This window comes from Spermophilus citellus, assembly GCF_964194105.1.
Source record: "Spermophilus citellus genome assembly, chromosome: 4".
Taxonomy (NCBI): Eukaryota; Metazoa; Chordata; class Mammalia; order Rodentia; family Sciuridae; genus Spermophilus; species Spermophilus citellus.
The window spans coordinates 27,919,034-27,946,698 of NC_138185.1; the positions used below are offsets into that span (position 1 = coordinate 27,919,034).

General features: G+C 46.3%; 1 protein-coding gene across 1 annotated transcript; it reads right to left on the reverse strand.

The window, feature by feature from the left end:
* Nucleotides 1-442: 442 nt before the first annotated feature.
* On the reverse strand, nucleotides 443-27,665 carry LOC308646446 (signal-regulatory protein beta-1-like). Its single transcript, XM_081289359.1, has 6 exons — nucleotides 27,418-27,665; nucleotides 10,799-11,152; nucleotides 6,605-6,922; nucleotides 5,790-6,122; nucleotides 1,264-1,378; nucleotides 443-657 (listed from the first exon to the last, which is right to left on the reverse strand). The coding sequence occupies exons 1-5, from the start codon at nucleotides 27,488-27,490 to the stop codon at nucleotides 1,266-1,268; spliced, it is 1,191 nt and encodes a 396-aa protein (XP_081145485.1). The 5' UTR covers nucleotides 27,491-27,665; the 3' UTR covers nucleotides 443-657; nucleotides 1,264-1,265.

The following is a 27,665-nucleotide window of genomic DNA, read 5'->3' on the forward strand; positions in this document are numbered from 1 at the left end:
GTATGGAGATGGCTTCCCAGACTTTCAGTTTGGAAGGTGACTTTTACACTCCTGCTATTCGTGGAGAGCAATGACGGCCTTTAACCTGGACAATACTGATGTTCATAAGTGCTAAGGTAGAAAATCACTCAGGTGGAGGAGAACCTTTTTTGCCTTTTTTTCCCTGGGTTTGAAGCATAGGACACTTAGGTAAAGAGGACACAGAATAATTTTTCTTATGAAACTAGAATGAGTTTCCTTTGAGGAGCTCAACAAGGCTGGAGAACAGGGGTAGGCAGGCAAAAAAAAAAAAAAGAATGACTCTTGAGAGTGAGAACTTTGGGTCTTGATGGCCAAGTCCAAGGCAATGAGGAGGGTCATCCTGACATGTTCAGATGAGACTTGCTAGTCATATTCTGGGGAGGGGTCCTGAGTTTCAGCCCAGAGGCAGGTCCCAGGGCCCTGCTCAGGACCATGAGTGCAGACTCAGCCATGGGGCATAAAGGGCTAGGCAGAGGAGCATCAGGGGCCTGTGGGCTGGCAGTTGTCCTGGGAGGAGGCATTTGGAACAGCATCTACAGAGGCATCTCCACAGCTCCTTCTCTCAGGCTGAGCATCACAGTGCAGTAAGAAGGTGGCAGAAACTGAGAGTCCCAGGCAGCCTGAATGAGGAAGGATCTGTGGGAAACATGTCCACATTCAATTATCTGCTCACCATTCATGAGAGTTTCCTGAGATCAATGATGTACTCAGATGACTTTCCTGGGACACTTGTCTTAAGTAAATCAAACCCCAAGATAGGACTCTTAGCTCAGCCTCTCCCAATTCCTGATTCCTTTTCCCTTTCCTTACAATGAAAGTCAGAGGGAAAGCATCCCTGCGAGCAGCCCATCTAGAACTTCTCAATGTTGCTCCAAATGGTAGGACCTTCCTGTCCATGGAGGCCCAGCAGTTGACTATTGGACTAGTCTATGGGTGGTCTCCAAAGGGCCACACCAAATCTGCTGACTCTCATTGCACCATTTCAGCTCATCCTCTCTGGAGCCCTTAGGACTCAGTGGACATCCACTGCCAACGTTTACCTCCTCATCTCCTGCACACCTCACACACATCCTGGGAGCTGGGAACCCCACAATGTTTCCTGAGACCCTGAGGGTGCTGAGGGGTGTGTGCCTGGTTCTCTAGACCCACTGACTCTGCAGCTGTGCACAGGTGGGCTGCACTCCCCCTGGCCCTGCCCCCTCTTCAGCAGCCTGTGCTCCACCCTCCCTCCTGGGGACTTACAGTCAGGACTTCTGCTTCCTGTGGACGTAGAGGGCAGCGAAACTGACTCCTAGAAGGATCTTGGGGCCAAGGAACAGGCCTATGAGGTAGGAAGCAAGAGTAGACTTCGCTGCTCCTGAAAATCAAGGGAAAAGGGGGCGCCATTAGAAGGACTCCAATGCATCCATTCTCAGGAGCCTGCACTTGCCCCAGGTGAGGCTACCTGGGCCCAACAAAATTGTGAAGTTTGAGCTCACACACCCTGTCCTGGCTGCCCTGGTCAAGCCTGAGGCAGAAGCCTGGTCAAGAGGCTCCTTATTCCCATTCACCCAGCCTCAGGTCCCAGAGTGTCCTCCTTGAGGGAAGGTGAAAACATGAGCTCCATGCACACTGCCCACCTGCCATGGAGATTCCTACTGGATCCTCACCATCTCATGGAGAGCAATCACCATCTCCTCCTGTTATGGAAACTGAGGCCTGGGGAGCTTAGGGAGAGTCCTGGCTCAGAGGAATCCAAACCCAGAGAAGCTCCTCCCTGGAGTTCTTTATGGTGATACCTAAGATCATGTTCTCTGGACCAAAACAATGACCAGTGTCTTCGTGCCAAGGAACCAGTTTTCAATGGGGCATGCCCATGGAGGGTGGGCCATTTCATGGTGACAGAGGAGAGCCAGGCTGCCTGTTCAGTACCATGTGTAGGTGAATGACCCTGTGCCTCAGGAACTCGGGGACCCTGCTAAGAAGGTGTAAGATGAACTAATAAAATTCTGGCTGAAAAACACTTTTGTGGGTCAAGAAAATGTTTCTCCTATGTGTGAGGGACCAAAATATCCAAAGAGCAGACCACCCCTCCAGTGCTGTGTCACCTGAAGTCTTTCTGTTGGACACACAAAGCCATCTCCAGACAAGCAGACCTGTGGAGACTTTTCTTTGTCACTATGGGCCATTTTTCCTCTAACAACAATGGAAATTTTTTTTGTAAATAAAGAAATCCTTCCAGGTCCACAGGAAGGAGTGGACACTGCTACCCTGCTGGGGGCCATGGTTCTCAGCTGAGTGCTGCTCTGGGACTCCCCCTCAGTGGAGGAGAGCGGCACTCCTGCCCCCTCCTCCCTCTAGAAGGCCCCAGCATCAGAGCCTGGCTGAGCAGGGAGTGGAAGTGCCCCCCCTCCTCCACTGAAAGCAGCTCTGGGTACCTCTGGCTTCTGTGGGGGCAGCTGAGTTGCTGCTTCTTCTCTCCCTCAGGTGGGAGGGACCCTGATGTTGATCCTGAGAACATTCCAGGAAGCTCCCTGATCTCCTGTGTCCATCACAGAGGGCACTTCCTATGGACACCCAGCTCCAGGAGAGGTCTGGGAATCAGACTCTACACTGTGCGTTTGAACCTGGGACCCATCAGCTGCCTGGTAACATGGCCCCATGGGGGTCAGTGGCACCTGGGCAGGCACTGGCCTGTGTTGAGGGGCCCTTGTTCACTCTTTCACCAGAAATGAAGTGGTTTGTCCTCAGGAAGGGAGTTCTCTTGGCATCTGGTGCTTGAACATAAATTAGGAAATGGTTGGTATTAGGCTCTGGCATTGGAGGGCTATTTCTGGGCGTCAGTCCCTTTGGGGATAGACAATGAGAAGCTAAACGTGAGAAGCTAAAGCTGTCCACAGTCACAGCAGGATGGCTGCCAATTAACTCTGCTGCAAAGACATCCAGTGCCATCTTCCGCGTCCCATCCCAACAAAAATACCTCTCCTGCATCATGTAATCCTCGCTGTATCCCAGAAAGGAGAAATGCTATGATTCTAGACAGAATCTGGGATGCACCAGGGCACACATCCCATGGGCTGGCCCTCAGGATGCAGTTTTCACGCTGGTGTCCAGGTGTGTCACAGGAAACTGGGAGAGTGTCAGATCAATAACTGAAGCCTCCTCCCACAGAAGCAATAAAAGAGGATCCATATGAAACCCAAGCGAGCAGAATAAAGGAAATAATAAAGAAAAGAGTCAAAATTCAATAAAATGGAACACAGGGAAGTAATAGAGAAGATCATTGAAACACAAAGTTGGTACCTTTAAAAGATCAATAAAATTGAAAATGCTCTTGCACTGATGATGATGATGATGACGATGATGGTGATGATGATAGACAGAGAGAAAGGACACACTAACATCAAGATTAAACAGGGTGCAGGGTGTATTTGTAGAGATTCTGCAGATTTTAGACTGAAATCTGCAGTTATAAAGGTGACATTATTCACAAAATAGACTAAAACTGCTTCAAGAAGCTCAAGGTACCCCAATGCACCCAAAATGAAATCTAGCACATGAATGGTCTTAAACTGCTTAGGAAAGACATCATTTTTAAATTGTAGGTAAAGGCTTCCTGATGCCCAGTGGTTTCATAAGGAAATTTTACCATGCACTGAAGGATGAATTGAAACCAATGTTGGTGCAGAGAAAAGAGCAATAAAAGGAATTTTGAAAAGTTTGAATACATACTCCAATTATTTTTAATGATTAGAGAAAATTATCATTATTGTTATGAACTGGGACAAAGCTGTTGGATTTGTAGAAAAATGTCCTTCATCATTGGACCATTCCACCTCTGGACTCCACTGGCACTGGTGTGCATTGGTAACTAAGTGATTATTGGATGGGATTAGGCAGCCTCCATGTATCTCCTACCATGAGGGAAATTGTCTCTCACTTCCAATCATTACTCTTCCTGCAAGAAGGGACAGGGATAAATCAGTGGCCCAGTGTTGACCCAGCACATGAGGCCCATGGTAGGGCATGCTGGAAGGAACCTGGACCTTGAAAGAGTCTGTAGGAGTCCAGACCTGCTCCTGTGGTTGAACAGGGAAATCATGCACATGGGGCTACAGAATGGGGTCTCCAGAACGCTGTGGGTCTTTGGGACAATATTCATGGGAGAGGGAACACTTTTTTAATTAGCAAAAATTTGCTCTATAGCTGCTGTTGGCCCTGACCCCAGTGACTTTAGATTTGCCTACAGCAGTTTAGATAGTCTACATGTGTCAGGGCAGGAAGTCACCAGCCACGTTCCCATTGCTCTCCAGGGCGGTCCTAGTTTCCCTTTCTGTCAACTCCTAACACACAGGTAGTTGGAGCATCAAAGGGGAATATACATAAGGAGAAATTTGCATGTTGTGATGAGGCTTTGAGGGTTGTCATTACAGCAGGTCTGTGACCACAAATCAGGAGGAAATCAAGACCCTGTGGAGACCGCTCAAGGTCACCTAGGGGCCTGGTCCAAACAGTGTCCACCTCCTCAGGGAGTCCTTTCCAGATTTCCCCTAGAGGAGCCAGAGTCTGTGTGGTGAGGACACAGATGTGCAGTAAAATTCCGATATTGAATGGAGGCTGGAGAGACTCTGAGGGAAAAGAACAGAGCAATTGGTATGTGGAGAGACAAGAGGCAGGACAGTAGGACAGGACGGTTCCCCTCCCTCCCTTTCTTCTTTAATGTCTGTTTGTGTCAGAAGATCCATGGGGAGAGACGGACCAAGGTTTTGACGGTGGAGACTCTTGGGGTGAGGACGGGGGGTTGCAGGTGATTGTAAGGCTCTAATACATATTTGTAGACTTGAGAATTATTCTATAATGAATAGGAATACTACATTTAGCACTAAAAATCCCCGACAAATACAAGACAGAAAAGACCCAGTCACCTGGAGTGGAGACCCCCCCAGGGAGATATGTTTTTCATTTTGGTTCTGGAGATTGAACCCAGTGGTGCTGATCCACACAACCGCATCCTCAGCCCTTTTTAATATTTCTTTAGAGACAGGGCCTCGAGGAGTTGATCATGGCCTCACTAAGTTGCAGGTGCTGACCTGGAGTTCACCTTCCTCTTGCTTCAGCCTTCTGAGTTGCTCGGATTAGACACTGACCCTCACCAGGGAGGCGTCTGTACCCTGCTCCTTCTGTGGGGCAAACATATTGAGGCTATGGTTTCTGGAGGTGGCTGGCTGTGTTTCATGTACCACCTGGCAGGTGACCCCCACGTCCCCACTCTGCACACAGGAGTTCACCAGGAGCCCACTAATGTGGTTACAGGTCATGTCCATGTTCTCTGTGACAACTGAGGCCGTTTCTATCTTGGACACATGTCCATTCTACAACCAGGTCACTTGCAAACTCAGGAGGTAGAACTTCTTTCCCTGGCAGGTGACCAGCACCTGGTTCTGTCACTGTGTGTTTTGAGGGGCCCCTCAATGTGGGTGGAAAGAGAGGAACAGAGAGAGGGCCATGAGGATATGACATGTGTCAGGTGAAGAAGGCAAGTGGCGGCTGCCAGGACAGGCCCATCCCCCACCCCTTCCTCCTTAGTGTCCCTGTTTGAAGGCCCCATGAGATGTGTGCCCAACCCTACAGAGGAGACCCCCAGAGTGTGGGTGTGGGCAGCTGACTAAGACACTGCTGTTCCCAGGCTCTGGGTGCCCTGGGGGAAGGAGGGGTCGCTGCTCTCACGTCACAACACACAGAGTCAAGGTGAAGTTTAAAAGCATTCGGTCAGCTGGGAGAGGCCTCACCAGGGGTGTTGTCCATGTCTTGCTCCCTGAAGCTTGAAGAGACCTGCAGGGTGTAGCTCCTGGAGGTGGCTGGCTGCCCGTCGTGCTCCACCCGGCAGGTGAACGTCACGTCCTCCCTGTGCACAGAGGAGTTGACCAGCAGCCAGCTCGTCAGATTGAAGGTCCCGTCCTTGTTCTCTGAGCGGGTCGAGCCTGTTTCTGTCCTGGACACATTTCCATTCTCCACCCAGGTCACCTGTAGGCTCCGGGGGTAGAAGTGCTTCACCTGGCAGGTGACGTTCACCTGGTTCCGTGCCATGGTGGGCTGTGGGGTGACCTCCATGGTGGGCGGAACTGAAACAGCACAGGCAGAAGCTGTGACCTTATGAGACAGATGCTGAGCTCCTCCCAGCAGGGCAAGGGCCTCCCTCAGGACACGGACAGGCATGCAGAGGGGCTCAGACACTGGGGGTTTGCACGGGAGTGAATCACTAAGCACAGAGTCTGCCACCCACAGGTGCCAAGGGACCAGCAGCTCCCCTGAGGGTAAGTGAGTGAGGCTGACAGGCTGCCTGCAGGAAGTGAGCAGAATAGATGGAACCTCCCTGCACATCAAGGCTCGGCTCTGGGAGGAGCTCAGCAGTGGTAGTTGCTGATGTTCAATAAAATGAAGCCACCAGCTCATGCTGGACACAGGGCAGTGGTCCACATGTGACGGCAGGGGAAAGCACTGCTGGGAGCTAGAACCCAGGCCACTGAGGTTCTGGACCAAGGCCCCTGGGGAGCAGCAGGCTGGGTGGGCAGTGTGGGCTGAGGTGGGGATCAGGGTCCTGTACCTCGGATGGTGTCAGACAAGTTGGCAGTCCCACGAAGAGGGCTCCCCTGTAGGGTGACGTGGGCCACCTCACAGATGACCTGAGAGTGGACATCTCCAGGGGCCAGGGTCACCTGGGATGTGCTGGACACACTGTAGGACACACTTTCTCCCCTGGGGTGCACGCTGGTCTGGGTGTGCGAGAGCTCATTCCCATTTTTGAACCACTTGAGGGTGATGTTCCGGGGGGAGAAGCCGTGGGACTTGCAGGTGAAGCTCACCATCTGCCCAGGTGTGGCCCTCGTAGCTGGACCTGACACCATGGGGGGAGAAGGTCTGGCTGCGGAGGAGTATTGACAGACAAGTGAGATGATCAGGAGACCCCTTCTGAGCACAAGTGAGTGACACTGTTAAGGATCGTCTTTGACGTTATTGTTGGTGTTATTATTTGCTGTCCTGGGGATTGAGCCCAGGTGCATGCTAAGCACATGCTCTGTCACTGGGCTACACCCACAATGACAAGACAAGATGTTTTTAATGCTCCTAATAAAGCTCTCTGGGTGCTGAGTGTCCCCGTGTGGTGTCCCTACACTCATGTCCCTGAGTGAGCACAGCTGTCTAGCAGCATAGTGAGGAATGTCAGCCCAGGTGCTGCTCCAGGCCTGAGGTCAGAGCCTTCCTCTCAGCACCAGAGCATTGCTACCAACTTTGGCCCAGGGAAGAGCTCACTGCCCTGTCTCATTCTTTGTTAACAACTGTGTCCTGCTGGCCTGCCTTGGAATGCTTGACACCAAGGGGAGTCATATTTAGAAACAAATGCAGGGGACAAACAGTACCAGGACACCAAAGTGAACATGGGAACCAGCTCTCCATGCTGAGACCTGGCCCAGCACCTCATCTGTGGGTTGGGGTGGTTGGCAAGTCTCCTCCCAGGCCACACCAAGCACAGGTGGCTTTGGATCACACAGAGCTGCCCCTGGAATCTCAGCAAATGGTCAGGCATGTTGCCCAGAGACTGGGGAGGCTGAGGCAGGGGGACTGCAATTTAAGATCAGACTGGGAAACCTAGAGAGAACCTTCCTCAAAATAAATAATGAAACGTGCTGAGGATATAGCTTATTCTTAAAATGCCACAGTTTCAATCCTCAGCGCGCGTGCGCGCACACACACACACACACACACACACACACACACCCAGGTCCCTCCTTCTCCCTGACTTTGTTCTGTGCAGGGCTCGTCCACAGGGTGTTCTGAACTCAGCCCACTTGTTCCTCTTTCCACAAATATTCCATGGGCCTCACCTGGGCCAAGACGTGGATTTGAGAGGGAGAGATGAAGGGGTGCTTTCTGAATGTGGGCTTCCCTGGGTCACTTGGCATTGGAGTCACAGGTCACTGAACAGGGATGAGTTCATAACTGATGGCTAATTACAAGAGATGCAGACCCAGGCTCCTGAGCAGGTCCTGAGGGCCCTCAGGGGAGAGCATCAGGAGGCTGCTTGCCAGTGGACAGGTCCTCAGACGGGTCCCTTGGTGTCTCCAGATTGCTCACCACCACCCAGCACCTTCTACAGCTGAAACCAGGCAGCAAAAATCATGAAGGTTTGTATCAGCAAATGTTGAGCTCCCTGCCTGACATGCACCCATCCCAGAGGGCACAATAGGCAGGGTGTCACTGAAGAAGTGGACTCACCCAGACCACACCAGCCTGGAAGGCCCTACAGGGGTTAGGGACTCTGTGGCCACTTATCAGGAGCTGCTCAGCATTTGAAGGCTGGCCTGAGCCCCCAGAGCCCCTCAGATCTTGATAACCACCTCCATGAGGAGGTCCTAGTGAGAGTCCATTATGGGACTAGGCTCAGAGAGGGACATGGCCAGGCAAGGGCCCCAGGCTGGGGGAGAGGGAAGAGATCAGACTGCTCTCCTCCACACAGAGGATAAGGCAACAACTTTTTTTTTTCTGCTGAGGTTCCTTATCCCCTTTGGCAGAGTTCCTAAAAGCACCACCCTGCAAGAGGAGCTTAAAGGCAAGGCACAGCTCTGGCATGCAGTAGGACCTAATAAATGACACCTGTGGCCCTATCCTCACTCGATCTGAAAGCACACATTCATTCTTTAGAAGCCAGAGGAGCAACAAATGCAGTGGGGACCCCAGGAAAAGCCTCCATCCTGTTCCTGCTGCCCCCAGGAGAACCTGCGTGAGAGGAGGAGCAGACACCACAGGATGACGGGGCGCCACCTGTTTCCCTCCCCCCCCCCCAGGTACTGAGAGTCTACCCAGGGCCTCAGGGTGCTCAGCAGGAACCAGCACTGAGCTGCACCCCCACCCTCTCCCTGTGTTCTTAAGAGTCCCCACAGGAAACAAGGTGGCAAAGTGCTTCTCACATCATGAACAGCATCACAGGGGTTTCATCCAGAGGGGCTGTTTCCATAAAGAGGGACTCTATGAAGGGACAAGGGACAGATACCTGAGTGACATTCTGGGTCACCAAGGCAGGGAGCGCTACATGCTGAAGAGCCAGGGCTCCTTGGCTCCAGCTCCTGTTCAGAGGCAACGTGTATCAGATGTGGGCTCTGGGGTGACCCTGGATCTAGGGGGCTCCATTGGGAGTCCCTGCCACAGGCCCCAGGGAGCTGAACCCAGCACTTGCTGTTCAGCAGCATCCACACCTGAGAAGGCTCCCGTGCTCTCCTTCATTGCCAGAGGAAAGAACCCCAACTTTCCTTCTGTGTCTTCAGGACATCTACCTCCAGAGTCGACAGCCCTGGCCGTGTGTCAGAAACTTCTGGAGTAAGTGAAAACTTCAGAAGCCCAGACCCTCCTCAGACCTTTTAAAGCAACATTCATAGGTGAAGCCTGGGTCTGGGAGATTTTCTGTTCAGGTTCCCCCATGATTCCTATGCACAGCCAGTGGGGAGCCCCCGAGCCCACCCACCATGACAAGAAGAGCATCAATAACATCTCCCCAGAAGAAGGCTTTTTCCCTTATTTAAACATCCGAGCAGCTCTGTGTGTCCTGCTGGGGCATCTCCCCATGGAGAAAGATGTGGGTGACACTCAGGAGAGGTTTCCTACTCACTGTGGCTTCAGGGTGTGAATGTGAGGGTCTTCCTGAACCTTGGGAGAGGGAGGTGGAGCAGACACGCTGCTCCCTGCCCAGTGGGTCAGGTCAGGTCTGCATTGAGCCCCTCCTGTGCCCTGGCTCCTCTGTGGGGACAGTGTCTATTCCCAGGGCAGCAGGAACCTGGGCTGGATTCAGGTTGGGCTCTGTCTCCTCCTGGCATTAAAATGCTGTGTGAGAGAGGGCCTGCCTGGGCCTCCAGCTCCCCATGCCAACAGGGGTGGGCACAGGTGTGAAGGTCCATGTGTGCTGACCACCTCAGCTGCATGGCTTAGGAAGGGCATGCAGAGAGTCTTGCAGGAACCACAGGGAGAGGACCTGTGCTTCCTGAACTGGGACCCCTATGTCACCAACATGGGGAACACTGCCTGGTGAGTCACCAAGTTCTGCCCCTGCCCTGCAGTGCTTGTGAGGGCTGGTCCCTGAGACACAGGGATTCACAGGCCAACCCAGGGCACAGGCCCAACCTCTTGGCACCTCCTCCCCAGGGCCCCAGGTCTACAGGGAACCTGAGCCTGTCAGAATCCTCCCAGGTGCTGTTCCAGGAGGGGAAGGAAGGAAAGCATGCCCTGCCCCCTCCCTGCTCTGGAGGCCTGGTCCTCAGGGAGGGACAAGAACAGTAGCCTGTGGGAGGAGAACTTTACCTGCTCTGCTCCCAGCTCTTTCCAGAGCATCCAGAGTGCAGATTGGCACACAGTGGGTCCTGGGTGCTGGTGGTATAAAGAGAAGGCTCACTCCCACAGGGCAGTGCTCTCTGAAGGTAACAGATGTGGTCTGGCTCTGTGATTGGCAAGTCCCTCAAACCCTCAGAGTCGTCAGCTGGGGAGCCACAGGGCTGGGCCAGACTGGAAAAGGTCAGGGCTGTGGAGCAGGCAGGTGAGGGGTGCAGATGCCTCCATTTACCAGCCATGGAGCCTGGACCAAATAGCACGGCCTCCACAGGCCTCTGCCTCCCTGACCTGCAGAAGGGGTGACCACAGGTCATGACATGAGCACCCAGTGCTGCTCCTGCTTCTCAGCTGTGGTCCCCAGGGTGGAGGGCGTGACCCCTGACCTCCTGTCCCACCCTAGGGAGGAGGAGGCAGCTGCACTCACCTCGCACAGACAACTCAGTGCCTGGTCCAGACTTATACTCCTTATCAACAGGGGTCGATCTCTGGAACTTCACACAGTAGTAGGTGCCGGTGTCTGCTGGGGTGACATTACTGATGCGGATGGAAAAGTCCCTGTTGTCCCTCTTTGTGGCATCTGAGAGATTTGTGACTCGGGGGAAGTGGCCTTCCTTGGTGTTGTAGATCAACTCCCGGCCTGGCCCTGCCCCCTTAAACCACCGGACGGGCCCCACGGGGTGCAGGGAGGTGACAGTGCAGTGCAGAGTGGCTGACTCTCCAGCAGCGACAGACACTGACTTCTCAGGCTGGATCACATGCAGCTCCTGTGCAGCCGCTCCTGAGGGAGACACAGGGTGGTCACTGCTCATCCTGGGGGTCCTCTTGGTTTATCACGTGGAATCAGCAAAGCCTGTCACTGACTGAGTGCCCACAGAGTGGCCTTGAGCTCAGCACAGGGCGTGTCCTCACCCTGAGCCTCCCCTGGCCTGCACCTCCACACTGTGAGACACCTGCCCCTGAGGCCCAAGCCCTGAGCAAGGTGGAGGGAGGGGACTTGAGGGCTGAGCCCTCCCCTGAGCTCTCATGTGTCACCAACTGTTTGTTGTACCCTTTTTCTGACCACAAGGTCACTGGCATTTCATCGACCATGACATTGGGTTGGGTCATGTGGCTCTTGAGTCTCCTGAGTATTGGGGAAGTGGTGGGTACAGTTAGTGGGACATGCATTTGACTGTGAGTCTTGGCTCAGCTCCCTGTTCCACAGAGATGCCAGCTCTTGTTTTAGTTTCCTCCTTCAGCCTGGAGTGATGATAGGACATACAACCATGAACGCACAGCTCACGTATGAAAGAAAACATTGCTGAAGCCCCTTGCATATCTGCCCACAGCACAACCACATTGTACTCTCCTTGGCTGATCCCAATGGCTCCACCATGTTGCACAGCCCTCTGGCCTGCTGGCTGTCCTGCGCCCTGGGTTGTGCAGCTCTCTGTCACTTTTCCAGAGAGAGGAAAATGCTCTCCAACTCAGAGTACTGCTCCTATCCCAACCACAAGAATACCCACTGAGATACCAGCTCCTAGCCTTGACCCAGGCTGCAGAATCATCCTACCATTGGAATCTGGAACACCACACCCTGTGAATTGGCTCTTTACCAGTGCACTCTGTGGGAATGTGATTTCAGGAAGGACCTCTGCTGGAGGGTGTGTAGTTCTGTGAGGTGCTGAGTGTCCATTGCTGAGTGCTCCTGTGAGAGTCAAGGGGGCAGAGGACCACACAACAGCTGGATGTGCCTGTCCATAGTGTCCACCACCTGGTGAGTGGCATTGATGAGAAAGGTAACTGGTTCTCTTGAATCTTGACTTCACATGGTCCCCCTCCCAAGGACAGTCCTCTGTTACCTCCCCCGAAATGACCATGCTGTTCTGTGGGCAGCCCCTTCTCCGCTGCTTCCTTGATGCTGCTGATCTCCATCTCCCACCCTGTCCATGGCTGCCATCAAGGTGATGGGTGGATCCTGGTACAAGGAGAACAGGGGAAGGAATAGTTTGAGCCCTCTTTCTTTCAGATGCCCAAAGATATAATTTGAGGTTATAAATCACCCTGGGCAATGTGCTTGGATTTTGAGGTGACAGGCTAAGAGTCTCGCCCTTTAAATTAAATAGTCTCACAAGGCACAGTGGCACCCAGAGGCTTGGGAGGCTGAGGCAGGAGGATCCCTAGTTCAAAGCCAGCTTAAGCAGAAGTGAGACACTAAGCAACGCAGTGAGACCCTGTCTCTAAATAAAATACAAAATAGGGCTGGGTGTGGCTCAGGGATTGAGTGCTCCTAAGTTTAATCTCCAGAAACCACCTCCCCCGCCCCCCAAAATTTAAATGGTCACAAATAAAGATTGTACAAGACATACTTGTGTCCACCATTGCTCCTCAGGATGACAACTCCTGTCCCTCTGCATTAGTCAACTTTGTGTCATTGTGATCAAATACCTGACAAGATGAACTAATGGAGGAAAGGCTACTTTGGGCTCACAGCTGCAGAGGCCAGTCTACTGTCAACAGGAACCAGGCAGGATGTCCATGACAGGGTGTAAGTCCATGCATGGGAGAAGGTGAAGAAGAAGGGGTGGGGGAGGAGGAGGAGGAGGAAGAGGAGGAGGAGGAGGAAGAGGAGGAGGAGGAGGAGGAGGAGGAGGAGAAAGGCAGTGGTGGTGGGAAGACCAAGTGGACATGAAGATCCAGGGACAAAACACAGTCCTTGGGGACATGCCCCAGGGACCTACTTCCTTCAGACAGCCCACACCTGCATAGAGTTCCCACCACATTGTGGCTCCATCTCTCTCCTGTAAGAATGGCCATCATCAAGAATCCAAAATATAAATGGTGGTGAGGATGTGGGAAAAGGGGAACTCTCACTAACGTTAGTGAAAATGTCAACTAGTACACCCACTATGGAAGTCAGTGTGGAGGTTTCTCAAGAAACTAAAAACAGAACTAGTGTATGATCAAATCTGATACTGCTTGGTATCTATCTTAAAGAATTAAAATCAGTATAGAGTAGATAGGTATCGAGGCACATACATACAGATTGTCATGGTTTAGACATGAGGAGTCCCTCACCAGCTCATGTGAGACAATGCAAGAAATCAGTTTAGGGTTGAAATGACTGGGTTATGAGAGCCTTAACCTAGGCAGGGTCTTAGTCCCCTCATAGGGATTAGCTGAGGGGTGACTGCAAGCAGGTCTGGTGTGGCTCAAGGAGGTGGGTCCATGGAGGCATGCCTGTGGGGTCCACATGTGGTCCCTATAGGGAGCTCTGTTTATTTCTCTCTCTCTCTCTCTCTCTCTCTCTCTCTCTCTCGCTCGCTCTTGCTCTCGCTCTCGCTCTCTGCTTATTGGTGGCCATGTCCTGACCTGCTTATTCTGCTACATACACCTGGAATAATGTTGTGCCTTGACTCTATCCCCGAGGAATGGAGCCTCTATAGGATGAAACCTCTGAAATTGTGAGCCCAAATTAATCATTTCCTCCTCCAATTATTCATGTCTAGTCTTGGGATCATGGCAAAAAAGACGACTTAGACACCCATGCTTATCACAGCACAACGCACAATAACCAATTCATAAAATCACCTCAGTGTCTCTCAAATAATGAAAGGATAAAGAAAATGTGCTACATTTACACAATGCAAATTTATTCAGCCTTAAAGAAGAATGAAATTACACCATGTTCAGGAAAAAGAATGTACCTGGAGAACATCATGTCAAGCAAAATAGGCCAAACTCGGAGAGACAAGTAATGTTTTCTTCCATATGTGGAAAATAGACAGGGGGGAAAAAAGGGCATCATGAAAGAGAAAGGGGGGAGGGAGACAGGGAGGGAGAAAAGAGGGTGCAGAGAGGTTTCAGGGGCATTAGGAGTGAATTTGATCATATTATGTTATATGAATATGCCACAGGGAAACCCATTATTTTGTAAAATTCATCTGTGCTCCATGCTCCAAAAAAAATAAAATAGTAAAAAAAAAGGAACAAAGACTTGGCATTTTCCCAGCTGCTTTCCCAGACAGAGGGGTGGGGCTCCCCATTGCAGAGCAATGATGAGGGAAGTTCCAAGCTATGTCAGCGTCATAGCTGCTGGAAAGGTTCACAGCCAACACAGGCTTGAGGACAGTTAGGGAGCAGCCTGGAGTCTCCACACTAGATTTGCACTGGAAAAGGATCTCACATCATCTCCCCATCAGCCCCAGAGCCCAGGCTGGGGTAGCTTGGTGCCATCTTAGAAAGTGAGGTATTGTCTGAATTTGAACTGATTTGTGGGGATCAAAAAAACCACTGAATATCCCCCAATCTGATACCCCACAGTTGATGAATGAGAATGGAATAAAATAAGAAATCAATGATTAAAAAAAGAAGCTACTCTAACACCTGGGGACAAAATATTACACTTTGAGTGACCAATGGATAGTAAGAGAAATAAGGATGAAATTTAAAAAAACCTTAAGAGGTAAATAAGAATAGTAATACAACATATCAAAAGCTCTGGGACCCTATGAAGGCAGTGCTAAAAGGAAAGTTCCTTGCATTGAGCTCATTCATTAAAAGAATAGAAAGCCACAAAATAAATAACTTAATATTACATCTGACGCCCTAGAAAATCAAGAAAAAAATCAACACCAAACACAGTGCAAGGCAAAAATAATGAAAATAAAAGCTGAAATCAATAAAATTGAAACAAAAACAGTTTTCCACATTAAAACACAAAAGGTTGATTCTTTGAAAAAAAAAAGAGATAAATGTTATAACTGCTAAGCCAAGCTAACCAAGAGAAGGAGAGAGAAAACTCAAGTTATAAAAATTCGTGATGAAAAAGGAAATATCACCATGGACACTACTGAAATGGAAAAGATCATCAGAAACCGTTTTGAAAATATATATTCTAATAAAACAGAAAATCTTAAAGACATTGACAAATTTTGAGACCCATATGATCTACCCAAACTGAATCAGAAAGACATAGAAAAGTGAAACAGATCATTTTAAGCAATGGAATTGAAAATGCCATCAAAAGCTGATCAACAGAGAAAAGCCCACACAGATGGATTCTCAGCCAAGTTGAACAGATCTTCAAACAAGCACTAACACCAATGCACCTCAAATTATTCCATGAAACAGAAAAGGAGGGAACCCTTGCAAACTCATTATATGAGGCTGGTATCACCCTGATAACAAAACTAGACAAAGACACATCAAAGAAAGAAAACTTCATATCAATATCCCTGATGAACATAGCTACAAAAATTCTTAATAAAATACTGATAAATAACATAAAAAAACATTAGAAGATAATGTACCGTGATCATGTGAGGTTCATCTCAGGAATGCAAGGTTGGTTCAACATATGGAAATCAATAAACATAATTCATCATGTCAATAGACCTAAAGACATGAACCACTTTATTATATAAATTGATACAGAGAAAGCATTTGGCAAAATTCAGGATCAATTAATATTCAAAACACTAAAAAACTAGTGATAATGGGAACATACCTCAACATTTTCAAAGTTATATATGCAAAACACAAGGCTAACACCATTCTAAACAACGAAAAGCTGACAGCATTCCCTATATAAACTGGAACAAGACAGGGATGCCCTCTCACCACTTTTATTCAACACCTTCCTTGAAACACTGGCCAGAGCAATTAGACAGAAGAAAGGAGTTAAAGGAATACAGATAGGAAAAGAAGAACTCAAACCATCTCTCTTTGCCACTGACATGATTCTATATGTAGAAGATCCAAGAAATTGCACCTCTACAATGAAAAGTATTCTACAATGAAAAGTGCAAAATACGAAAGAAAGAAATTGAATAAGACCTTAGAATGTGGAAAGATCCCCCCCCACGTTCTTGGACAGGCAGAGCTAATACTGTCATGATGGCTCTACTACCAAAAGCACTGTGCCTAATTAGAACAATACATATTATAATTCCAATAATGTTCTTCATAGAATTAGAAAAACCAGTTGTGAAATTTATATGAAAAAATAAGAATCCCAGAACAGAAAAATAATCCTCAGCAAGAAAAGTGAAGCAGGAGACATCACATCAGACCTTAAATTATACTACAGAGCTAGAGTAACAAAAACAGCATGGTTTCAGCACCAAAACAGACATGAAGACCAATGGTACAGATTGGAAGACAAACAGATGCACCCACACACACAGTTCTCTCATACTAGACAAGGCACCATAAACCTACGCTGGAGAAAAGATAGCCTCTTCCCAAATGGTACTGGAAAAACTGGACAGCTGCATGTAGCAAAATGACATTAAACTGCTATACCTAACCCTGTACAAAACTCAACTCAAAGTGGATCAAGGACCTAGGCACTACACCAGAGACCTTGTGCCAACTAGAAGAAAAAATAGGCCCAACTCTAAATTATATCAGCTTAGGAATCAACTACCTCAACAAGACTCCTAAAGTGCAAGAAGTAAAATCAAGAATCAATAAATGGGATGATATCAAACTAAAAAGCTTCTTCACAGCAAGGGGAACATCAGGAAGTAGAACAGAGATCCTACAGAATGGGAAAAAAAAATTTGCCACCGGCACCTCAGACACAGCATCAATCTCAAGGATATATAAAGAATTCAAAAAACTTAACACCAAAACAACAAACAAATGACCCAATCAATAAGTGGGAAAGGAACTGAAGAGTTGCTTCACAGAAGAAGAAATATAATCAGTCAACAAGTGCATGAAAAAATGTTCAACATCTCTATCAATTAGAGAAATGTAAATAAGTACTTCAGTGAGATTCCATCTCACTCCAGTCAGAATGGCAATTATCAATAATACAGGTAACAGTAAAATGTTGGCAAGTATGTGGGGGGAAAAATGTTCACTCAAAGATTAATGATGGGACTGCAAATTTGTGCAACCACTATGGAAAGCAGTATAAAGATTCCTCAGAAAACTGGGATAGAATCACCATTTGATCCAGCTAACACAATTCACTGTTTATACCCTAAGAACATTAAATGAGCATCTACAATGACACAGCCACAGCAATGTTTAAAACAGCTCAATTCACAATAGCTAAGCCATGGAACCAACCTAGGTGCCCTTCAACAAATAAGTGGATAAAGAAAATATGGTGTATATACACAATAGAATATTACTTAGTCATAAACAAGAATGAAATTATGACATTTGCCAGTAAATGGATGGAACTATCATGCTAAGTGAAATAAGCCTGTCTGAAAGAAAAACAAAGGCCAAATCTTGTCTCTGATATGCAGAGGCTACCACACAACAACGGAGCATGATGAGGAAAGAATACAAATTCACTGCATTTGACAAAGAGAAATAAAAGGAAGGGAGTGGGGATAGGATTAGAAAAGTCAGAAGGACTCAGACATGAATTTCCTATATTCATATATAAATGCACAACCAGTGTAACCCCACAGCATGCACAGCCTCAAGAATGGGAAGTCATACTCCATGTATGTATAATATGTCAAAATACATTCTACTGCCATGTATAACTAAAAAGAACAAATTTTAAAAATGTTTTAAAGGACCAACACACGCCCCTGTTATTCCATGTAAGCAGCAGACAGAAATTCCCCTTGGAGGCACTGGACCACTCACCAGGATCATAAACTGCCCCCTGGCTTTGGAAAACTCTTCCCCTCACGGACTTGTCTACATATCATGAAAACAACAGATGTCTGCTGACCCCTTGGCTCTCTAGGACTTAGATGCTCCGTAAATACTGATCAGCTCAACTGCTCCCACAGCTACGAAAGCATCATCAGGACAAGATAAAGCAAAACCTAGACCATCTGGCCTTTCCCACTGGCAGGATGGGGTGACTTCCCTAGGCTTAGACCCTTACATAAAGCCTGGGTATCAGAGGGGGTCACCTCACACCCAGATCCTTGGCTAGCTGGAGCCCTAAGAATTAACCTAGTGGACATAATGGAAATCCGTGGGCTGTAGGAATGGCACAGCCACCTGTCATACACCCTGGAACTCAGTGGGATGTGGTGTCTTCCACCCCTTAACCAGAGCCTCCCTCTAAAGCATGGGAACCAAGGACAACACACCTTGCAAACCCCAGGCAGCCTCCTGAGCTCAGGGCAATTCACCTCTCTGTTCCACACCTGGAAGTGGCTCCCATTTCAATCAGAGTGAGAGGAACCCCTTGAACACAGCAGGGACATGTGCTCTCACACCCTGTGCAGTTTCTCTATCAGGAAGCCCTTCTGCCAGAAAACCTCAGGACCACTCCTGCCCCTCCTCTAAATCTCTGCTCAAATTCCCCTTCTCAGTGATGCCTGCACAGACCACCCCATTTGCAGTGCCTCTCCCACTCGTTCTCCCATTCCCTTATCCCGCTGATTGTTTTCAAGTCACATTGATCACTGTTCAATATGTGATATGATTTACCTCTTTGTTATGTGTTGATCACCACCATTGTCCCTAGAGTTACTCTAGCTACACAGGGCAAATCCTTAGCTTCTTTTATGCTAAATTAACTGCAATTTTCTGTAACAGTTCCTGCACACAGTAGGTGTACATTCAGTGTGTACTTAGCGTGTGAATTGCTCAGTGCCACATCCCCTGCATTGCAGAAGTGGATTTGCAGTGGATACATTTTGTAGAAATGGGCACAACTTCAGTTTCCCACAAGAATACTTAGCAAAACAAGAACTATTTGCAGAAATAGTCAGGAAGTAGAAGAGCCCAGGAGAAGAAAAACCACAAACCCTTTTCTTCTACCACACCCATTGGCAGAAGCTGTACAAAGTGTGTAAATCAATCTATATATGCATTGTTTACTAACTTCATACACAAATTTAAACCAGGCACCCCTCTTATTGTCTTCAAATATAAATATAATAAAAGAAACAAGATCCAAATCCTCTTGGGGTCTCTAGACCACCATGATGAGCATGAGATGCTCCAGGTCTTTGGAAGCAGACATCTGACCCCATGATGTCGTGCTACACACCATTAAAACAATATCTGGCCACATGTAGGGTCAGGTCCACAGAGTTTGAGAAGATGGTAGGTGAACCACGAGCTCCAGATCAGAGCATCTACACCCAGACCCCAGCCCTCGCACTGCCCCTCAATGACCACGGAGCTCCTGGTGCTTCTGCTTCTTAGCTGTAAGGTGGGTGACCAGAGTGTCTGCTGTGAGTGTCATGGTCATGTGATGAGCTGTACAGCATTTCAGAGAGTCTGGCCCATGGTGAGTGTTCAAGAAATTGAAAGTCGGCAGGCGGGCAGGTGGGTGCAGATCCACTCACGCGCTCAACCGCCTCCCCTACCCAGCTCCATGGCGCCCCAGGCGGCAGGCCGCCTGGGTGGGCCACGGCACCTAGTCCCCATCAGCGGACACCACAGGGACAAAGGTCCACATCGGAAGAGAGTACTCAAGCATATACCGGCAGTGACCAGTAATCTCTTCAGAAGGCAATGAATGATATCGAGGGTCTCACTGAGAAAAGAAAAGTACCGTTCCTCCTTTGGTTGAAGCTAATGCAAAGAATAAACAGAGTGTGGACCAGTTCTCATGCCAGTGGGTCTGATTTTCTTTTCCCCTTCCTCCACTTGGGTGGTCTCCATATGGAACACCTCTCCACCTTGAATCCTTTGTTTCTGAGCTGCCGAGTTAAATGAAACAGCTGATAAGATGAGTGACAATTTAAAATCTAAGTGATCCGAGAACACACACTGAGCCCTGATCAGCTGAATTCAAGCTTCCCTTCACCTGCTTCCCGCAGACAAACAGCTATGACTCAGCATTAATCCATCCAGCTGAAACAACTGGTCAGCCCTTCTCATCCTACGGAGGTAAATGCCTACCGAGCCTTCATAAGTAGTGGCCACAGGTTTGAAACGGGGCTTGGGAGAGACAGTAAGGACCCACCCGTTGCATTGGTCGCCCGGCAAAGGGAAACGAACTGTCGCCATTTGCAAGAGACACCACCATGGCAGAGAACTGACGTCACCAGACTGCGGCGGAGGAGATAACTTCACTGAAACCTGCAGCTACAAGTGTGTAATTCCCTAGCCTTCCCTCTCCACACATCGGGGAAACCTTAAGGGCCCCTCCCAGCTCTCCCATAAGGGCCCCTCCCAGCTCTCCCGTGAGTGGTACAGCCAGCCCGAGGGAATCAGAGCTGGTGCGGGACCCGCAGCGCGGGACTACCGCTCCCACCAGGGCTGACTGCTGAGGTCTCTTGCACCAGCGACGGGGGAGTGGCTACCGGAGGGCAAGTAAAATCCGCTGAGGATTCTCAGCCCCAAGCTCTACAAACTTAGGGTCTGAGGGAATGGCAAACTGGAAGAGTGTGCCCAGTCGTTCATGAAAACAGGGCTCCCGGGAGCAGCAGACCTGGCCTGTAGCCAGTATTGTGGTGAGCGGCACCCGTGAGAGGGGCCTGGCTAGAGGAAAAGTGGGAAGTGACTAGATACAAGAGGAGGCCCTAGGCACTCAGGATTGGAGACTCGCCCAGTCTGGGAGGAGCTGCTGCACAGTGATTGGTTCCCGTGTATTGACAGGAGAAACTTGACCTGGTGGGCACAGCGCCACCTACTGGAAGAGAAGTTAATCAAACTCTAAGACTGCATTTATTAGGTTTTTTTTTTCTTTTTTTCTTTTCTCTTTTTTTTTGATTTGGGTTTTTCTTTCATTTTCATTTCTCTTTCTTGTTGTTTTATTAATTTTTTTTTACAAAATCTTTTTTTAATTTTTTTCTTCTAATTTTAATTTTAATTTTTTTAAATTATTATTATTATTTTTTTAAATTTTTTTCTTTTTTTAGTTCCTATTTTTTTCTTCTTTAGTCTATTCATTTTTCTTATCCCCCCTTCCTTGAATTCTACCTGCCTACTCTCATTCTCTTTAGTGACTTCTTCCCTTCCCTTCTAATACCTTTCCTCCCAAGCATCAAATTAATTTATAGGAGTAAACAGTAACTCAGCAGTCAAACAGAACAAGAAGTAACAGGAGCAGCTTCAAAAAACAAGGAAGAAAAGGAGTACAAACAATGCAGGACAGCCTAAATATTCAGGAGGACCTAGAGTCATCAGAAAAATGGTCATATAAAGAACTCAAGGAACACCTTAGACAGATGGAATGGAACCTTAAAGAGGATACAAGACAGCAAATTCAAGCAGCGAAAGAACACATTGAGAATGAATTTCTAAACAGATAAAAGAAGAAGTTAAGCATCTTTATCAGGAGATAGAGATTATAAAAAATAATCAAACAATAATTCTAGAAATGAAGGAAACGATAAACCAAATTAAAAACTCAATTGAGAGTATCACTAACAGAGTGGATCAAGTAGAAGCCAGAACGTCAGATAATGAAGACAAAATACATCATCTTGAAAAGAGTCTAGCCAACTCAGAAAGGCTGGTAAAAAATCATGAGAAAAACATCCAAGAGTTATGGGATAACATAAAAAAACCAAACTTACGAGTCATCGGGATAGAAGAAGGTACAGAGATTCAAACCAAGGGAATGAGTAACCTGCTGAATGAAATAATTACAGAAAACTTTCCAGAAATAAAAAAGGAAACAGATATACAAACTGAAGATGCATACAGGACACCGAGCACACAAAATCACAGTAGACCAATGCCAAGACACATTGTTATGAAGATATCCAATATACAGAACAAAGAGAAAATATTAAAAGCTACAAGAGAAAGGAGACAGATTACATTCAGGGGTAAACCAATAAGGTTAACAATGGATTTTTCATCACAGACACTGAAAGCAAGAAGGTCATGGAACAATGTATTTCAAACACTGAAAGACAATGGATGCCAACCAAGAATTCTGTATCCAGCAAAATTAAGCTTCAGGTATGACAACGAAATAAAAATCTTTCATGATAAACAAAAGTTAAAAGAATTTGCAGCCAGAAAACCAGCATTGCAAAGCATTTTGAGCAAAACACTACACGAGGAAGAAATGAAAAACAATAACCAAAACCATCAGTGGGAAGTGCCTCAGTAAAGACAGAGGGCGAGGGGAAAGATAATCATGGAGAAACAAACTAAATATTTTTAAAAAAGGATAAACAATCAAACATGGATGGAAGTTCAAACCATATATCAATAGTAACTCTGAATGTTAATGGCTTAAACTCTCTAATAAAGCGACATAGGGTGGTATCATGGATTTAAAAAACAAATCCAACAATATGCTGCCTCCAGGAGACACATCTGATTGGAAAAGACATACACAGGCTGAAGGTGAAAGGATGGGAAAAAATATACCACGCACACGGTCCTCGTAAGCAAGCAGGGGTGGCCATCCTCATATCAAATAAAATCGACTTCAAGACTAAGTTAATCAAAAGGGATAAAGAAGGTCATTATATACTGTTAAAAGGAACCATTCACCAACAAGACATAACAATTATCAATATTAACGCACCAAATAATGGTGCTGCAACATTCATAAAACAAATTCTCCTCAAGTTCAAGAATCAAATAGACCACAACACAATAATTATGGGTGACTTCAACACACCTCTCTCACCATTGGACAAATCCTCCAAACAAAAGTTGAATAAAGAAACTATAGAACTCAATATCACAATCAATAACCTAGACTTAACTGACATATATAGAATATATCAACCATCATCAAATGGATATACTTTTTTCTCAGCAGCACATGGATCCTTCTCAAAAATAGACCATATATTATGCCATAGGGCAACCCTCAGTAAATATAAAGGGGTGGAGATAATACCATGCATTTTATCTGATCATAATGGAATGAAACTGGAAATCAATGATAAAAGAAGGAAGGAAAAATCCTACATCACATGGAAAATGAACAATATGTTACTGAATGATCAATGGGTTACAGAAGACATAAAGGAGGAAATCAAAAAATTCTTAGAGATAAATGAAAATACAGACACAACATATCGTAATCTATGGGACACAATGAAAGCAGTTTTAAGAGGAAAATTCATCGCCTGGTGGTCATTCCTCAAAAAAAGAAAAAAACAACAAATAAATGAGCTCACACTCCAACTCAAAGCCCTAGAAAAGGAAGAGCAAAACAACAGCAAATGTAGCAGAAGGCAAGAAATAATTAAAATCAGAGCGGAAATCAATGAAATTGAAACAAAAGAAACTATTGAAAAAATTAACAAAACTAAAAGTTGGTTCTTCAAAAAAATAAATAAGATCGACAGACCTTTAGCCATGCTAACGAAGAGAAGAAGAGAGAGAACTCAAATTACCAACATACGGAATGAAAAAAGCAATATCACAACAGATGCTACAGAAATACAGAAGACAATTAGAAATTATTTTGAAAACCTATATTCCAACAAAATAGAAGATAGTGAAGACATCAATAAATTTCTTAAGTCATATGATTTGCGCAGACTGAGTCAGGAGGATACACACAATTTGAACAGACCAATATCAATGGATGAAATTGAAGAAGCCATCAAAAGACTACCAACCAAGAAAAGCCCAGGACCGGATGGGTATACAGCGGAGTTTTACAAAACCTTTAAAGAAGAATTAATACCAATACTTTTCAAGTTATTTCAGGAAATAGAAAAAGAGGGAGCTCTTCCAAATTCATTCTATGAGGCCAACATCACCCTGATTCCGAAACCAGACAAAGACACCTCAAAGAAAGAAAACTACAGACCAATATCTCTGATGAACCTAGATGCAAAAATCCTCAATAAAATTCTGGCGAATCGAACACAAAAACACATCAAAAAAATTGTGCACCATGATCAAGTAGGATTCATCCCTGGGATGCAAGGATGGTTCAACATACGGAAATCAATAAGTGTTATTCACCACATCAATAGACTTAAAGATAAGAACCATATGATCATCTCGATAGATGCAGAGAAAGCATTTGACAAAGTACAGCATCCCTTTATGTTCAAAACATTAGAAAAATTAGGGATAACAGGAACTTACCTTGACATTGTAAAAGCTATCTATGCTAAGCCTCAGGCTAGCATCATTCTGAATGGACAAAAGTTGAAGGCATTCCCTCTAAAATCCGGAACAAGACAGGGATGCCCTCTATCTCCACTTCTATTCAATATAGTTCTCGAAACACTGGCCAGAGCAATTAGACGAAAGAAATTAAAGGCATAAAAATTGGAAAAGAAGAACTTAAATTATCACTATTTGCAGATGACATGATTCTATACCTAGAAGACCCAAAAGGGTCTACAAAGAAACTACTAGAACTAATAAATGAATTCAGCAAAGTGGCAGGATATAAAATCAACACGCATAAATCAAAGGCATTTCTGTATATCAGCGACAAAACTTCTGAAACGGAAATGAGGAAAAACACTCCATTCACAATATCCTCAAAAAAAATAAAATACTTGGGAATCAACCTAACAAAAGAGGTGAAAGATTTATACAATGAAAACTACAGAACCCTAAAGAGAGAAGTAGATGAAGATCTTAGAAGATGGAAAAATATACCCTGTTCATGGATAGGCAGAACTAACATCATCCAAATGGCGATATTACCAAAAGTTCTCTATAGGTTTAATGCAATGCCAATCAAAATCCCAACGGCATTTCTTGTAGAAATAGATAAAGAAATCATGAAATTCATATGGAAAAATAAAAGACCCAGAATAGCAAAAGCAATTCTAAGCAGGAAGTGTGAATCAGGTAGTATAGCGATACCAGATTTCAAACTATATTACAGAGCAATAGTGACAAAAACAGCATGGTACTGGTACCAAAACAGGTGGGTGGACCAATGGTATAGCATAGAGGACACAGAGACTAATCCACAAAGTTACAACTATCTTATATTTGACAAAGGGGCTAAAAGCATGCAATGGAGGAAGGATAGCATCTTCAACACATGGTGTTGGGAAAACTGGAAATCCATATGCAACAAAATGAAACTGAATCCCTTTCTCTCGCCATGCACAAAAGTTAACTCAAAATGGATCAAGGAGCTTGATATCAAATCAGAAACTCTGCGTCTGATAGAAGAAAAAGTTGGCTCCGATCTACAGATTGTGGGGTCGGGCTCCAAATTCCTTAATAGGACACCCATAGCACAAGAGTTAATAACAAGAATCAACAAATGGGACTTAATTAAACTTAAAAGTTTTTTCTCAGCAAGAGAAACAATAAGAGAGGTAAATAGGGAGCCTACATCCTGGGAACAAATTTTTACTCCTCACACTTCAGATAGAGCCCTAATATCCAGAGTATACAAAGAACTCAAAAAATTAGACAATAAGATAACAAATAACCCAATCAACAAATGGGCCAAGGACCTGAACAGACACTTCTCAGAGGAGGATATACAATCAATCAACAAGTACATGAAAAAATGCTCTCCATCTCTAGCAGTCAGAGAAATGCAAATCAAAACCACCCTAAGATACCATCTCACTCCAGTAAGATTGGCAGCCACTATGAAGTCAAACAACAACAAGTGCTGGCGAGGATGTGGAGAAAAGGGTACACTTGTACATTCCTGGTGGGACTGCAAAATGGTGCGGCCAATTTGGAAAGCAGTTTGGAGATTCCTGGGAAAGCTGGGAATGGAACCACCATTTGACCCAGCTATTGCCCTTCTCGGACTATTCCCTGAAGACCTTAAAAGAGCATGCTACAGGGATACTGCCACATCGATGTTCATAGCAGCACAATTCACAATAGCTAGACTGTGGAACCAACCCAGATGCCCTTCAATAGATGAATGGATAAAAAAAGTGGCATCTATACAGAATGGAGTACTATGCAGCAATAAAAAATGACAAAATCATAGAATTTTCAGGGAAATGGATGGCACTAGAGCAGATTATGCTTAGTGAAGCTAGCCAATCCCTAAAAAACAAATACCAAATGTCTTCTTTGATATAATGAGAGCAACTATGAACAGAGCAGGGAGGAAGAGTAGGAAGAAAGGAGTAACATTAAACAGAGACATGAGATGGGAGGGAAAGGGAGAGAAAAGGGAAATTGCATGGAAATGAAGAGAGACCCTCATTGCTATACAAAATTACATATAAGAGGTTGTGAGGGGAATGGGAAAATAAACAAGGAGAGAAATTAATTACAGTAGATGGGGTAGAGAGAGAAGATGGGAGGGGAGGGGAGGGGGGATAGTAGATGATAGGAAAGGTAGCAGAATACAACAATTACTAATAGGGCATTATGTAAAATTGTGGATGTGTAACTGACGTGATTCTGCAATCTGCATTTGGGGTTAAATTGGGGGTTCATAACCCACTTCAATCTAATGTATGAAATATGATATGTCAAGAGCTTTGTAATGTTGTGAACAACCAATAAAAAAATAAATAAATAAATATGCAGGATGTATAATTGAACAAAAAAAAAAAAAGAAATTGAAAGTCATTACTCAGCAGATTTCCTGAGGCCTGGAGCCTTCCACTGCCCCCCTATGATGTAATAAGGGTAAGACATCGTCACAGCCTGTGTCAGTCAACTCTTCATTACTGTAAGTAATACCTGAGACAAATCCACTTATGAAGACAAAAGCAGGATGACAGCTCACAGTTTTAGAGGTTTCAGTCCAGCATTCATTGTCCCCAAGGCTATTGGTTCTGTGGGAGGCAGCAAATCAATGGAGGAGAAGGTATGATGGGACAAAGCCATGTACATCAAGGTCAGAGTATGAGAGAGAGAGGGGGGGGGGGGGAGAGAGAGAGAAATTGCTTGCTCCATGGCCTTGAGGAGGTCACCTCATCTTTAGTGTCTCAGAAATTATCAGGATATAAACATTGATCTTCTAGAAATGTATTTTGTGAGCTAAAATATTACAATATGCAGGTGATTCTTGTCACTGCTGTTTGAAGCATCAGCTGATGTGACGCCTCTGGCCCCAGCTGCAGGGGAGGCCTCCCAGAGACAGAGCTCAGGACCCTTGGTCTGGGCTCCAGAGGATGCCCTGTCCCAGCCTCCATGGCAGAGCCTGTGTTTGTCCTGAGTCCCTGGGAGTCCACGGGCAGAGCTGACCCAGGGGACAGGACAGAGGACTCTCCCCAGACAGTGCTCACTCACCTGTGAGTCCCAGCAGGAGGGTCAGCAGCAGGACAGGACAGGGACGCTGGGGCCGGGAGGCAGGTGCAGACATGGTGGAGCCCTGAGGAGCCTGCTCTGTCCCAGGGTCTGTGCTGGGGAGATCCCTGACTCTGCTCTCTGGAGAGAACTGACACTCTGCCTACTTTGTTGCAAGAGGAAGTGACTGTGGCAGAGTGACAAGCATTTCCTCCAAAATTGTGAAATAGAAACCAGGAGCATGGACAGCG

Coding starts and splice junctions, on each gene's coding strand:
- LOC308646446 (XM_081289359.1), bottom strand. CDS start 27,490: ATGTCTGCACCTGCCTCCCGGCCCCAGCGTCCCTGTCCTGTCCTGCTG. Junction 6,923..10,798: donor CACTGAGTTGTCTGTGCGAG/GTGAGTGCAGCT, acceptor ACTCCTCCGCAG/CCAGACCTTCTCCCCCCATG. Junction 6,123..6,604: donor CTTGTCTGACACCATCCGAG/GTACAGGACCCT, acceptor GTGCTGTTTCAG/TTCCGCCCACCATGGAGGTC.